General features: G+C 44.9%; 1 protein-coding gene across 1 annotated transcript in view; it reads right to left on the bottom strand.

The window, feature by feature from the left end:
* Window positions 1–1,811: 1,811 nt before the first annotated feature.
* Window positions 1,812–14,884, bottom strand: part of LOC142760927 (phospholipid scramblase family member 5-like) — a 39,629-nt gene continuing 26,556 nt past the window's right edge. Inside the window, exons 2-7 of the mRNA XM_075864104.1 lie at window positions 13,124–13,198; window positions 5,455–5,647; window positions 4,548–4,659; window positions 3,138–3,237; window positions 2,298–2,356; window positions 1,812–2,206 (exon numbers count right to left, since the gene is read on the bottom strand). Of these exons, the coding sequence (XP_075720219.1) occupies window positions 2,180–2,206; window positions 2,298–2,356; window positions 3,138–3,237; window positions 4,548–4,659; window positions 5,455–5,647; window positions 13,124–13,198 (566 nt within the window). The 3' untranslated portion in view covers window positions 1,812–2,179. The remainder of the gene's footprint in view (window positions 2,207–2,297; window positions 2,357–3,137; window positions 3,238–4,547; window positions 4,660–5,454; window positions 5,648–13,123; window positions 13,199–14,884) is intronic.

Below are 14,884 nucleotides of genomic sequence, written 5' to 3' on the forward strand. Positions count from 1 at the left end.
AGTGGGTGGTGGGAGGGGCCTTTTAACCTCTCTGTCTTCCTGTCCCTACAGAGGTCAAGAGGGCAACCTCCTGTAGTGCTGTCATGATGGATTCCTGGAAATACAATTACCGGTAGGTCTAATTGCTATTTTCAATTAAACTCATGGATGGTATTGTGTCTTAGGGCTCTTTGGACATCATTGCAATCAATCTCAGACACCTGTGATAATTAGTTTGCCAGGTGTGCCCAATCAAAGGAAAACTACTTAAGAAGGACGTTCCACATTATTAAGCAGGCCACAGGTTTCAAGCAATATGGGAAAGAAAAAGGATCTCTCTGATGCCGAAAAGCGTGAAATAGTGCAATACCTTGGACAAGGTATGAAAACATTGGATATTTCAAGAAAACTTAAGCGTGATCATCGTACTGTGAAAAGATTTGTGGCTGATTCAGAGCACAGACAGGTTCGTTCAGATAAAGGCATAATGAGGAAGGTTTCTGCCAGACAAATTAATAGGATTAGGAGAACAGCTGCTAAAATGCCATTGCAAAGCAGCAAACAGGTATTTGAAGCCTCTGGAGTCCCGCGAACCTCAAGGTGTAGGATCCTCCAGAGGCTTGCAAGTGTGCATAAAGCTATTATTCGGCCACCCCTAAACAATGCTCACAAGCAGCAACGGTTGCAGTGGGCTCAGAAATACATGAAGACTAATTTTCAAACCGTGTTATTTACTGATGAGTGCCGTGCAACCCTGGATGGTCCAGATGGATGGTTGGTGAATGGCCACCATGTCCCAACAAGGCTGCGACGTCAGCAAAGAGGTGGCGGAGTCATGTTTTGGGCTGGAATCATGGGGAGAGAGCTGGTAGGCCCCTTTAGGGTCCCTGACGTTGTGAAAATGACCTCTGCAAAGTACGTAGAGTTTATGACTGACCACTTTCCGTGGTACAAAAAGAAGAACCGTGCCTTCAATAGCAAAATTATCTTCATGCTTGACAATGCATCATCTCATGCTTCAAAGAATACCTCTGTGTCATTGGCTGCTACGGGCATAAAAGGAGAAAACTCATGGTGTGGCCCCCATGTTCCCCTGACCTCAACCCTATTGAGAACCTTTGGAGCATCCTCAAGCACAATATCTATAAGGGTGGGAGGCAGTTCACATCAAAACAGAAGCTCTGGGAGGCTATTCTGACATCCTGCAAAGATATTCAAGCAGAAACTGTCCAAATACTCACAAATTCAATGGATGCAAGAATTGTGAAGGTGATATCAAAGAAGGGGTCCTATGTTAACATGTAACTTGGCCTGCTAAGTTTTTTTTTGATTGAAAGAGCTTTTGATTTCTGTAAATATGACCTCCTGATGCTGCAAATTCAACAAATTAACATTTTAGTTCTCTTTACAACCTTTAAAATGTTTTGATCTCTGTTGTTCATAATAATTTGAAACAGTGCATTTTTAGTTTTTTACTTCTAAAAAAAAAATCTGTTATCATTAGGAGATTTGTTCAATAAAATTCGCATTATACTCCAACGGTTGATGGCTTGAAGATTATACTTAATCATAGCTATGATTAAGGACCCTAGCGGTCTGAAACGCGTAAGCGTGGTCCCGTTTTAACATGACCTGAATAAAACTTGGAACTTTTAATTTTGAGTGCTGGATCCGCCTTTACTACACACCATTATTGCTTTGATCACCTGTGGTCGACACAGGATAAGTTTAGGAGCATCTACAAGCACCTGCAGCATTCAGATCAACTATACATCAATTTGCATCAGTCAAGCGCAATGAAAAACGCATTGGAAACGCAGCCATAGCCTGGTGGTTATGAGGTGAGCGAAACTTTCAGTAAATCTCTTTTCTATTTTTGAAGATTATACTGACTGTCATTTGCAACGACTATTTAATAAAATCAGCGAAAAATAACATTTGAATAATAATTTGGAATGCGGTGTAAATATCCAAATGGCTCTTGGCAGAAAAAAGGTTCCCCACCCCTGGTATACAAGCACATCATCGCTGCAGCTATGTCAATACAAAGGAGCGCTGGAACGACGGGGACCCTTATATTGAGAAATGCCTGAGTATAGACCATCAATTTCTTAGGACTGGACAACCCCTTTCAAGGTTTATTATAGTTTTGTGCATTATCTGCTGGTTGAAACTTCTTTTCTATTCTTCTGCATCCTTTTCAACTCATCTCAAAAAACATGAAGTTCTGAAATTAAACAAAAGGAAAATTTGCGTTAGTTCAGCAAAACTTAGATAAAAATCAGCTAAAGTGTTTTTCAACAACAAATGTTTCTTACCAACAGAAATGTTGCTGACAAAAGAAGAGCCTTTTCTGTTGGACTAATCGAAGCCAAAACTGATAAGTAGAAAATGTAACAAGTTTATACACCTTATTTTTGGAGTAGAAAATAAAATATTTATTATTATTATAAGACTTTTCGATTTTTATGTAAATGAAGCTTATTATTGTAGAATGAAAATTTATGCAACTTCCTCATACTACTTTCAGCTACGTTTTCTATCTTTTTTTTTTTTTTTTTTTTAGATCACTGCTCCTTGTTACTGAATGGAAATAATCATTGTTTACATCGAAGACCCCATGCACACGACCGTAAAATCGCCCCTAATTACGGGCCCATTCAATTCTACGTATGTCTACGGGAGAGTGTCCGTGCCGTAGAAACCTGCCGAAAAAAATAGGAAATGTCCTATTTTATTTTACGGACTGTGCTCCTATAATTTCTAATGGGAGCCCGGCTGTCCGCGGCCAGCCGTGGCCGTAATTAAGGGTCGTAATTACGGCACGGTCGTGTGCATGAAGCCTAAAGGATGAAAACCCATCTTGACCATGTCCTTCTAACACAGGTGCAGGGCTCGTTACAAGAGAGGTCTCTGAGTTGGACATGATCAGGATGGATTTTCAGCCTGTGTGTGTAAACCATGAATGTTCCCATTCTCTGTCAGAAAGCAAACATCTTGAAAAGAGTCAAGAATTGCAAACACCGATAATATGATTATATTAGACAATAACATTTGACTTTGCTACATAATTTTACAAATCAGTTCATTATAGACTCCAAACTGAACAATAAGCATTGAAGCATTGTTCGACATATCAGGTCCGTCATTTTACTTACTGTCAAGGCCAAAGAAGTCGTGATCCATGTTATAATCTTCATTAAATCCCGGCCACCTCTTCCATATGATAGCAATCTTCTGACCTTCCACTGATGTTACCTGCGTTCAGAATGGAACATTGGGCACCCCTTGTATTTGTGTTTTGTTACCATTATATCAGTCTTCCGCTAAGGTACTAGTTAAAGCAGTGACAGATGGCACAGGCATGACTACGGGGGTGAGCTGTCATGCACATGGCAGACCTATCTGCACGGAGCCTTTACAGCTATGGCTAGGTACTATGTCCTGCCATATAGTATCCACATGCAGTATTGTATTACACTGGTTCTTTCCCCTGGAATGGTTCTAAGCAAGAATATAATTGTAGTATGGCACGCGATAGAACATGCCACAGTTTTCTTTATGTTGGATTTTGTATGAATCTGACAAAGCCTCCATATGGCCCACAGGTACAGTATGGCCCCATCGTCTATGGGTGCCATGTGACTTCTCCCTGTAAGCTCAGTTGTTTATAGCCATGTGCATGTGGCCTAAAGCACACAACACAGATGATTCCCGAATGATCGGTTTTCCAATGCATTCTATCATATGTACAGCTGACCATACACATTAGATAATAGTCGGCTAATCCTGGCAATTTTGGCATTTTAGGCATACTGTACAGTGATTTGCCCATTACCAGATGTCCCACTAAGGCCTTATTTACACGAGCGTGTTAAACGTCCGTGTGACGGCCGTTGAAACAACAGCCGTCTCACGGACCTTTGTAATTCAATGTGGCCGTTCACACGGCCGTTGTTTCAGCGGACCGTGTGAAGGGTCCGTGAGAAAATAGAACATGTCCTATTTTTTCACGCATCCCTCCATAGACTCTAATCTATGGAGGATGTGAGACATTGCGTCCCGCAGTGCAGAGCCAGATGCACCTCGGACGTGAAAAACCGCAGTTTTTCACGTCCGAGATGCGCAACGCTCGTGTGAATCCGACCTAAGAAGTATCATGAAATGTAATATTAGATAAATGGATATGTTCACCGTGTATGCCGGAGAGATCTGACACATACCACTGTGTACCATATAATATGCTTAAAAAAGGCTGACACCTGGATGACCGATAAAAACAAGTGACACCATATGGATGATGTAATTTGTTTTAATTTTGGATCAGTGAATTGAGGTTTGGGTCTTTTCTCTTGACGTTTTTTACATCCAAAGTCTATGGCATGATTCTATCCTAAAGTGAATTGCTATCAAATACAGTAGCAGGTATCCTCCATAGGCACTCACGTACTAGTTTGCAGTGGCCAACTGCATAGGAAAGTGCAGCAGGCTAAACATGGTGTGAAAATAACCTTATTCTACAGGAGATTATATACATAAAATTCCCCCGAATACGGAGTCAGTGTTACCTGGAATTCCTGGTCAGAGTGACAGCGTGCAGCACTCCAGGGGCCTTGGATGTCCATTGTTCTCTTTCCCTCTGAATCATGCACTGAAAGACTTGGGCTTAACAGGCTCCATCTAAACCAGGTATATTTGGAAAATTCAATACTATCTTTGATATGTTTCATTGCAAAGGCTTAAATTATTAAAGGAAAAAAAACGAGACTTGTGTAGAGAAATGCTCATTAAAGTGATCACTGATCTCAAATTATAGTGTAAACAGAGCGTCTCTGTTCTTATCTGCATTATGGCTTCTCTTTATTACCGACCATACTGACTTATAACGGCATCTGCTATGGTGTTCGTCGCTTTGACGGGTAGAATAGCCAATAGCTGATTGGTCAGCGTCATACACTTCTCTTCACAACGCCCACTTGGTCAAAAGCTAAAAAACGCCCAGTTGGGCATTAAGAAAGTCATTAGCATAAATCTAAAATAGAAATAAATCGTTTTTCTAAATAAAAAACACTGTTGTTATCTACATTACAGCGCCAATCACATTATGTAGGAGATAGGGCACTTATAATGTGGTGACAGAGCCTCTTTAAGCTGAGTAATTTCTGCGCTCTGACGAGAGCAGGCACATTCGGCTTAGATTGGCCATTGACGTGGTTCTTCCATGCTCCCTGTTTTATTATGTGGATGAAGATGTGAGTCAAAGGGGTTTGTTGGGGGCAGTTGGTATTTGTCAAACAATGGATCTGGCAGAGTGTTGTGGCTTCAATTATAAACGGAAGCCATAAAGCAAGTGTGAAGATAGCCTCACTGTGGCCAACATATAGTGTAAACCTGGTAATAAACACGTCAGTGTACTGTAACTATTTTCTGCCGTTCTGTCTTGTTTTTGGGGACTCATTAATACTAAAGACTGACCTCTGCTGGACAAAGCCTAGAAGAGTATTACATGAGGAGAATACTTTGATGACCATGAGGCAGCAGAACAAGCAGCATACATCCACTCGGTAGGGTCTACAGAATCTCAGTACTTCCTCTCTGCTCTGGTCACAAAGACGAAGGCAGCAGGAGCGAGCGGGGCCACACAGCTGGTAGCACAAGCAACTAGAATCTACAATAAACAAATGAAGTACAGTTTCTTTAATCTGGCACCGCAACCAACAAACTTTTAAGCATATAGTCATATTATCACCTGACGTTGCAGAAATGAGAAATATCTATTTTTCATCTATCACATATTGTTTTGTAACTCAACCAAATAGTCACATTATCACTTGACAATCCAGAACTTAAACATTTGTATCTATAGTTTATCCATCTATTTATATCATATCTATCTCATATCTATTTGTAACTTTCAATCAAATAGTCACATTTTCACCTGACATTCTGGAAATTCTAAATATATATCTATATATCTGTCTGTCTATCATTAGGTGGTATGCTATATGTACATATAATGGGACACATTATTTGGAGGTGGGGCTAAAGCAGGACACATTTTGGGTGCAAATTTTTTCACATCACAACTCACACGTGGCTACATAAGTAGCCTGAGCTTATGTTAGCAGCATCCCACCCAACCCCGTCCCGCTATTTAACCAGTGACACACGGTACCCCAGGTGATTTTAGAGTTTCAGAACACACTGTGGAAGACCAACTCAACAGCTTAGGCTTAGTTCACATCTGCGCTAGGGCGACATTCCGTCTGAGCTTTCTGTCGGAACGGAGCCCTGACAGACATAAACGGAAACCACAGGTTTGATTTCAATGGTGACGGATCCGGTTCCCATGGTTTCTGTTTGTATCCGTTGTGCAAGGGTTCCATTGTTTTGACGGAATCAATAGCGTAGTCGACTACGGTTTTGAGTCCGTCAAAACAACTCCAAAACGGCTCAAGAATTGACATACTCCTTCTTTTTACGTGTCGTTTTTTTAAAACAGCAGCGTAAAAAAACGCCCCGTCTGAACAAAATGCCGGTTTTCCCATTGATTACAATGGGAAGCTGTTTAATCTGCGTTTCACTAGCATTTCCAAGGCGTATTTCGAGGCGTTTACGCCCCAAAATACGCCTGAAAACACTGCGTATGAACATACCCTTACAGCTGTGTGGACCTGCAAGGATTAAATTGTACTGTATGACAATAGTGGACAGTACTATTAAATTTGATTATATTTGCAAGTTACATTTTATATTAAATTTTATTGACTTCACAGTGATCTATGGCCTCTCCATTTTAAGATCTTTATTAATTTATGCTGCCTTACAGTTTTACTTTATATCAAGCAGTGGTGTCATGTCCATGGCCGCGGGCCGTCAGGCTCACTCACCTCCTGACGGCCGCAGCCATGGGTCACTTCCACTTACCTCGGCCAGGTCTCGTAGGCTGAAGTTAATGTCAAAATCAGCCCATGAGTACCCCGGACAATAGGAAGGGCTCAGCCCCTTCCTCCCATGCCTGAGTGTTGTTGTCGTACCCAAAGTTTGTCTAAGCAAATGGTCTCCTAGTGTTTTCCAGTTCCCAGTGTTCCCCGTTCCTGTACCTGTATCCCGTGCTAACCTGGTCAAGTGCCGTGCTGTGCTGTATACCACACCTGTCCTGCTACACCACACCTGATGTCTGCCTGCTGCATAGTCCCCGCCGTGTCTGTCTTGCTACTGTCCGAGCTGCCACAGGTACACTATACGAGCTATAGACTGTGACTTACGTCCTGTTGGCCAGCTGCCATACCGTCAAGGCAGTATGGCCCAGTGGGTCCACGTACCCAACGTGACAGTACTCTCAAGCCATGTACGCTGCTGGTCGATCCAAGACCAAGATGACCTCACAGGAGATGTGGACGGATATGCTGGACCTCCGGTCTTGATAGGACCAACTCCTCCAAGCCTTGAACATTCTCGCACATCGGGAGGAGGCGCAAGCTGCCGTTCCTCCTACTACACCTCCTGGCAGTATTGATCCTCAGACTACACCTCCTGGCAGTGTTGATCCCCGATTTTCTTTGCCACTTCCTGACCGCTATGATGGAGACGCGGGGACCTGTTGTCCAGAGCAATATCCGTCACTTTCATCATCTCTCTCCTCACTGGCAAGGCCCTTGCATGGGCGGATCATATCTGGGAGAGACAAGGACCAGAGACCCGTGACTTCCAGGAGTTCCTCCGGACATTTTGCACAGTGTTTGAGGAGCCTGGACGAGTCTCGTCTGCAGCGGCCTCCTTGCTGAACCTATGCCAAGGAAACACCTCCGTGGGCGATTACGCCATCCACTTCCGCACCCTGGTGGGAAAATTGTTGTGGAACAATGAGGCCCTGGTGACTACATTCTAGAAGGGACTGTCTCCTAAGATTAAGGACGAGCTTGCCGCTGGAGATCTACAGTCTTCACTGGAAGACCTCATCCTTCTGGCCGCCCGGATTGGTATAAGGATCCGACAATGGCTCCAAGAAGCTCGTCGGAAGGGAGGTCTTCCTAGTCCAGTCCCTACCTTGCAGCAACCCCTGCTGTCCTCAGATGTTCACCCTCCTAAGGAGTCTGTGAGGATCGACCAGTTTAAGCTATCTACCCAGGAGAGACAATGAAGACGCACTTCGGGACTCTGTCAATATTGCGGCCTCGGAGGCCATCTTGTGCGCCTGTGTCCCCAAAAGTCCCAAAGCCTAGGGTTGGTAGGAGAGACAACCTTGGGTAAAGAAGGACTTTCGTCTAAATTGTCCATACCATGACCATAGTGTCCGGCGAGAAAACGCATCGGGTCCCTGCGTATCTGGACTCTGGATCCGCTGCTAATTTAATTCATAGAGACCTGGTGGATCTTCTCCAATTACCCACCACCCCTCTGAAGAGGCCATTGATGGTTGCATCGGTAAATGGACTACCTCTGCCAGACCCAGTTATAGCTGTGACCAAGCCGCTGAGGCTCCAAGTAGGAGCTCTCCACTCCGAGCTTCTCTCGTTCTTTGTCTTGTCCAAAGCGTTAACCCCATGCTGCTAGGCCTGCCTTGGCTGCGACTACATTCCCCAGTTCTGGACTGGAACTCTGGAGAGGTTCTCCAGTGGGGCCCCGAGTGTCACATCCGTTGCCTCGTACAGATTTGTTCGGCTCAGCCTCCTCTGCCTCGGTCATTCGCAGGATTGCCTGGTCATTATGCTGCATTTTCAGACGTCTTCAGCAAGAGGGAGGCGGAGACGCTGCCCCCACACGGGCATATGACTGTCCTATCGAGCAGATTTCTGGTGCGTCCCTTCGCCGTGGTAGGGTATATCCTCTCTGTGTAATGACGGGGTAGAGAGACAGACAGGTGAGCCCTAATCTACCCGCCACTCAGTCCCTGCCTACTTGCACGGCCCGTCCTAGGTGACGGCGTACAACTGGGCGACGGTCCCTACGCTCAATATGTGCACGACAGACAAACAGACAAGGGTACACAGAAGCTAAGGGAAATGGGGCAGTTGCACACGGCAACACCATGAGCAACAAGAGTAGTGAACGAGCCGAGTCAAACCAGGAGTGTACGAGGTACCAAACGCAGAGCAGGAGAGTAGTCAGTAAAGCCAGGGTCAATATGAAGCAGAGGACAATAGTACAAGCAGCAGCAGAGCAAGGAAACAGGCAGAATCACAGGCAAAGGAGGAGCAGGAAATGAAGGTATAAATAGACAGAGGGCGGGAGCTAGCTCCGTCTGGCCAGGCTGTGATAGGCTCTCCCACTCCTCAGCCTCCCAGCCTGAGTGGTAGCAGATCGAGTCACTCTATCAGACTTAGGAGCAGGTGCAGACTGATTAACCACGGGCGTCGACACAGAAGCTGTGTCTGGCAGATCCTTTACACTCTGCTTGCCAGAGACTCTGTCCATGTCCGCCTATGTTAAAGAGAACTTGGAGAGGGGCTTCATACGGAAGTCTTCCTCCCCGGCAGGAGCCGGGTTTTTCTTCGTCAAAAAAAAGGATGGTTCTCTGCGTCCTTGTATCGACTTCCGGGGTCTCCACCTGATCACGGTGAAAAATAAGTATCCGTTGCCATTGATCTCAGAACTGTTTGATCGTATACATGGTGCCAAAATTTTTTCCAAACTAGACCTGCATGGGGCTTACAACCTAATCCGGATTCGCCAGGGTGACGAATGGAAGATTGCATTTAACACCCGTGATGGACACTATGAATATTTAGTAATGCCCTTCGGCCTGTGTAATGCTCCCGCGGTCTTCCAGGAGTTTGTTAATGACATCTTCCGTGACCTCCTCCATGTTTGTGTTGTGGTCTATCTTGAGGTCATCCCGATTTTTTTCTCCAGATCCTATGACTCATCAGAGACATGTCCGTCAAGTTTTGCTGTGGTTAAGGGAGAATCGTCTGTACACCAAGTTGGAGAAGTGTGTGTTTGAGAAAGATGCTCTACCCTTCCTGGGCTACATCGTCTCAAATCGAGGTCTCAAAATGAATCCTGAAAAGGTAAAGTCCATCCTGGAATGGCCACGCCCTCAAGGCTTGAGGGCCATACAGCGCTTTCTGGGATTCGCCAGTTTTTACCGACTGTTCATTCCAAACTTCTCCTCACTGACATCTCCTATCTCTAACCTCACCAAGAAGGGAATGAACGCCAAGGTGTGGACTCCTGAGGCAGAGTCCGCATTCAATACCCTGAAGAATGCCTTCACGTCAGCCTCTATCCTCCATCATCCAGATATCTCTCGACAGTTCTCGTTGGAGGTGGACGCCTCCTCTGTTGGTGCCAGTGCACTCCTGTTCCAGAGAGGTTCCAAGGGCAAGTCAATGGTATGTGGATATTTCTCTAAGCTCTACTCTTCTGCAGAACGCAACTACTCGATTGGGGATCGGGAGTTGCTGGCCATCAAATTGGCCCTGGAGGAGTGGAGATATCTACTAGAGGGTGCAGCTCATCCAATCCTGATTTTTACGGACCACAAGAATCTCACTTATCTACAGACGGCCCAACGGCTAAACCCTCGTGAGGCCAGGTGGTCGCTGTTCTTTACCAGGTTCCAGTTTGAGCTCCATTATCGCCCGGCCGACAAGAATGTGAGGGCCGATGCCTTGTCCAGGTCATTCGAGACAGAGGACACCATGGAGATTCCACAGAATATTATTGATCTGTCTTGCATTGTCTCTGTCAACCCCTAGCAAGTTTGGGAAATCCCTCTAGGGAGGACCTTTGTGTGCCCGGCTGACAGAGGGAGAATCTTCCACTGGGGAGACTGCTCTAGAATGGCAGGTCAGGTGGGTACCAGTAAGACCCGAGACTTGATTGCCCGTTATTTCTAGTGGCCCACGCTACCCAAAGACATCATGGACTTTGTTTCTTCCTGCTCAGTGTGTGCAGCTAACAAGCTTACTCACTCCAGACCTACTGGTCTGCTCCAGCCGCTGCTGCTGCCCGAGGCTCCCTGGCAGCATATAGCTATAGACTTTATTACTGATATGCCTCTCTCTGCAGGAGGCAGTACTATCTGGGAGGTGGTGGATCGATTGGCCCACTTCGTTCCAGTGACCGGCCTTCCTTCTGCTCCCCAACTGGCAAACTTTTTCATCCAACATATCTTCCGCCTGCACGGCTTGCCACGGTATATTGTGTCTGATCGGGGGGTCCAGTTCACCTCTAGGTTCTGGAGAGCCCTCTGTAGACTCCTCAACATGAGATTGGACTTTTCCTCTGCCTACCATCCTCCGTCCAATGGTCAAGTCGAGAGTATCAATCAGATCTTGGAGAACTACCTATGCCACTTCATCTGCAAGCAGCATGATGACTGGGTGCAGCTTCTTCCGTGGGCTGAGTTCTCATATAACAATCACACTAGCGAGTCCACAAAAACCACACCGTTCTGCATTGTCTACGGCCAACAGCCAAGAATTTCTCTCCCGGTGTCCGTTATGTCCGAGGAACCAGCAGCTGATTCAACTTTTAGAGACTTCCTGCAGATCTGGCAACAGACTCGATCCTCCATCCTACTGGCAGTCTACCGCATGAAACGGAAGGCTGACACAAGGAGAAGAGAACCTCCTCCTCAATTTCTCCCTGGCACGAAGGCCTGGCTGTTCTCCAGGAATATAAGACTGAGGGTGCTATCATGCAAATTTGCTCCCAGGTCCTCGGACCCTACGAGATCGTACAGCAGATCAACCCTGTCGCCTACAAGTTTCGTTTGCCTCCTGCCCTCAAGATCCCCAACTGCTTCCATGTCTCACTCCTGAAGCCGGTAGTTCTGAACCGCTATACCAAAACTCCTAGCCTTGCAATTGCCTCCATCGGACCTTCAGACACCTTCAAGGTTAAGGAGATCTTGGACACCAAGAAAGTAAGAGGAAAAACTTTTTATTTGGTGGATTGGAGGGGATTTGGTCCTGCAGAGAGGTCCTGGGAGCCAGAGGAGAACCTCAATGCTCCTACCCTTCTGAAGAAGTTTCTCTCTCGCTCTGGTCCCAAGAGGAGGGATTGTAAGAGGGGGGATACTGTCATGTCCATGGCCGCGGGCCGTCAGGCTCACTCACCTCCTGACGGCCGCAGCCATGGGTCTGCGAGCTCTGGCCCCAGTCTCCTCCTCGAGAGACACCAGTGCTCACTTCCGCTTACCTCGGCCGGGTCCCGAAGAGTGCGTGCGCGCACTCGTTCCTGCTCTTAAAGGGCCAATGCGCACACCTGAAGTTAATGTTAAAATCAGCCCATGAGTACCCTGGATTATAAAAAGGGCTCAGCCCCATCCTCCCTTGCCTGAGCGTTGTTGTCGTACCCAAAGTTTGTAAATGTTTTCCTAGTGTTTTCCAGTTCCCCGTTCCTGTACCTGTATCCTTTATCTCGTGCTAACCTGGTCAAGTGCCGTGCTGAGCTGTAGTTGTGCTGTGCTGTATACCACGCCTGTCCTGCTACACCACGCCTAACGTCTGCCTGCTGCCTAGTCCCAGCCGAGCCTGTCTTGCTACTATCCAAGCTGCCACAGTTACACTATATGAACTATAGACTGTGACCTGCATCCTGTTGGCCAGCTGTCATACCGTCGAGGTGGTACGGCCCAGTGGGTCCACGTACCCAACGTGACAAGTGGTCTGGACATTACAATAATTCAGCATAGTGGCAATTCTGAGCATGCCACTTTGTTTTTTTTATTTTTTTCTTCTGTTGTCCACTCTGCTATCATTAATTACCTTGTTTTTATTAGGGTAAGGCCCCACAAAGCAGCGTTGAGGCCATGCAGTTCGGTGCGGTTTCAAATTGCTGGTTAATGGCCGTTTGGGGTTGCGGCTAAAACGCTTGTTTACCTGCAAAATCGTTCGACTATAAGGGTTTATTTGATTAGTTGTCACATGATTGCACAGATTACTTTTGTGCTATATGTTATAAAATAGTGTTATACTCATGGCCATATAGTTTACCATGTTTATACATCAGGTAAAGATTACATCTCTTATTATGCTACTTGTATGGGCAGGATCAATGACTATTTCAGGTTGTATTTATGCACAATGTTTAGAACAACGCCAACTCTAAACATAATCTTGGCACCAGAAAAATACAGATTTGAAGTCCACCCACAGATATATTTGTTGTGTTTTTATAATAACATGGTTACCTTCGATAGCCACAAGTAATTGCTTGGCTCTGCGACTGGAAATAATGTATAATCTCTTTGACTGGCAGCTCAATCCTGAAACAGAAGGCAATGATTACATCCATTCCAGTAATAAAATCCATATAACAAAATAAATTGTAATCATTATGTATATGAAATTGTGCTTTTGTGTAATGAATGTAGAATGCATTAAGTCATCCGCTGTATGAATATTCAGAACAAACATTGAGCACCCAATGTGAATTACAATATGCACTCATTATCATCAGCGTTGTGTATAATTTAGGTTTGTGCTAGTTTTAGGGGACACATAATTATCTATTTGTGCACATATCATTATGCAGAACAGTCTCACTTTTTATTGCGTTATTGTAAAAGTGTTGCTTTCGGTTAGTTGCAGTTATAGCAGCAGGATTTTCACCATAATCTTAATGGGGTTTGCCAATTTGTAGAAAGGCCACATAGACAGTTGCCTATGGAAGCAGAAATAAGGGGGCTCACTTATTGTTTTTCAAGCTCTCGTTTGGTATATTCATAAGTAAGGACGTACATACTATAGAGGCATCCCATGCAGCTGCTATGGATCCTATGAAAAAGGGGCCTCATCTCTGACTAGCCCTATTACATTGTACTATGGACTATTTGAACCTGGAAAAGGCTCACCATCTCTAAAATCACAGCAACATTAGCAAGATAGTAAGGGTAAAATGGCCAGAGGGCAATGCTGTCTTTTCTCCTACAATGGGAGGGGTGAGGCAGTCAGATCAGGCCACCCTTTCCAGGGATTGTGAGGTGTGGGGCATGACCAGCAAAAGCACCCTTTTTAGTATTTACTATGGGGCCCCATTAAAACCTTAAAGTGTACCTCCTGCTTTATGGATCCCTACAGAAATTATTAATATGGTGGAATGTAAGCATTTTGTAATGTTTCTCAAAGGACAATAGGGCTTTTCTTTAGTATGTATTAATCCGTACTCTGTACTAAAGAAACTGAGCACCGAATGTAAAGCTAGCAAGTATTCTAGCTTTAAGAGACACCCTATTATGCTATAAGACACAAATAATGATAAGATGCACCCAAAATTTTTTTTTTTTACTAGACACAGTTATAATCTTAGGCCTCATACACATGACCGCATTGGTTTTGCGTTCCGCTGGTGTGTTGTGACCCATCAGACTGCAAAAAACCTTTGTTGTGCATCCGTGTGTGATCAGTACTCATGGATCCACAACAATTCACCATTATTGGTGAATCTGCAAATCCAGACCGTAAAATTACTTGTTCTGAGTTTTTGCGGCTCGGATTTGCAGCCCCCACATGGATCTGTGTAAACCATAGTCATGTGCATGGGGCCAATATATACGCAAAAATTAGGGTAAATTGCAAACACAAAAGCACAGTCGTGTGAATAAGGCCTTACACAATTTTTTTCAGCTAAATAAACACAAAAAAAAACCAACTATTAACACTTATAGTACATTACAAAACTTCTTACATTCCTCCATACTGGAGACTTCTACAGAGATTCATGAAATTAGAGGTACATTTTTAAATGAACACTAAACATAGAAGTGAATGATATAAGTAAATAGGAGATAAACTTGCTCAGTTTGTCAGTCTGCAGGATTTTCTACATGTTCCAAAAACAAACAGTCTTGTATAAATCCTGCAGAGAACACGGTTATTTTCCTGCTAGGGAATGGCCAGGGGGTGGGTTTTAGCCAAGGGGCGGGCTTAACTATCTTTGTATCCTACTGCAG

The sequence above is a fragment of the Rhinoderma darwinii genome, chromosome 4 (genome assembly GCF_050947455.1).
Source record: "Rhinoderma darwinii isolate aRhiDar2 chromosome 4, aRhiDar2.hap1, whole genome shotgun sequence".
Taxonomy (NCBI): Eukaryota; Metazoa; Chordata; class Amphibia; order Anura; family Rhinodermatidae; genus Rhinoderma; species Rhinoderma darwinii.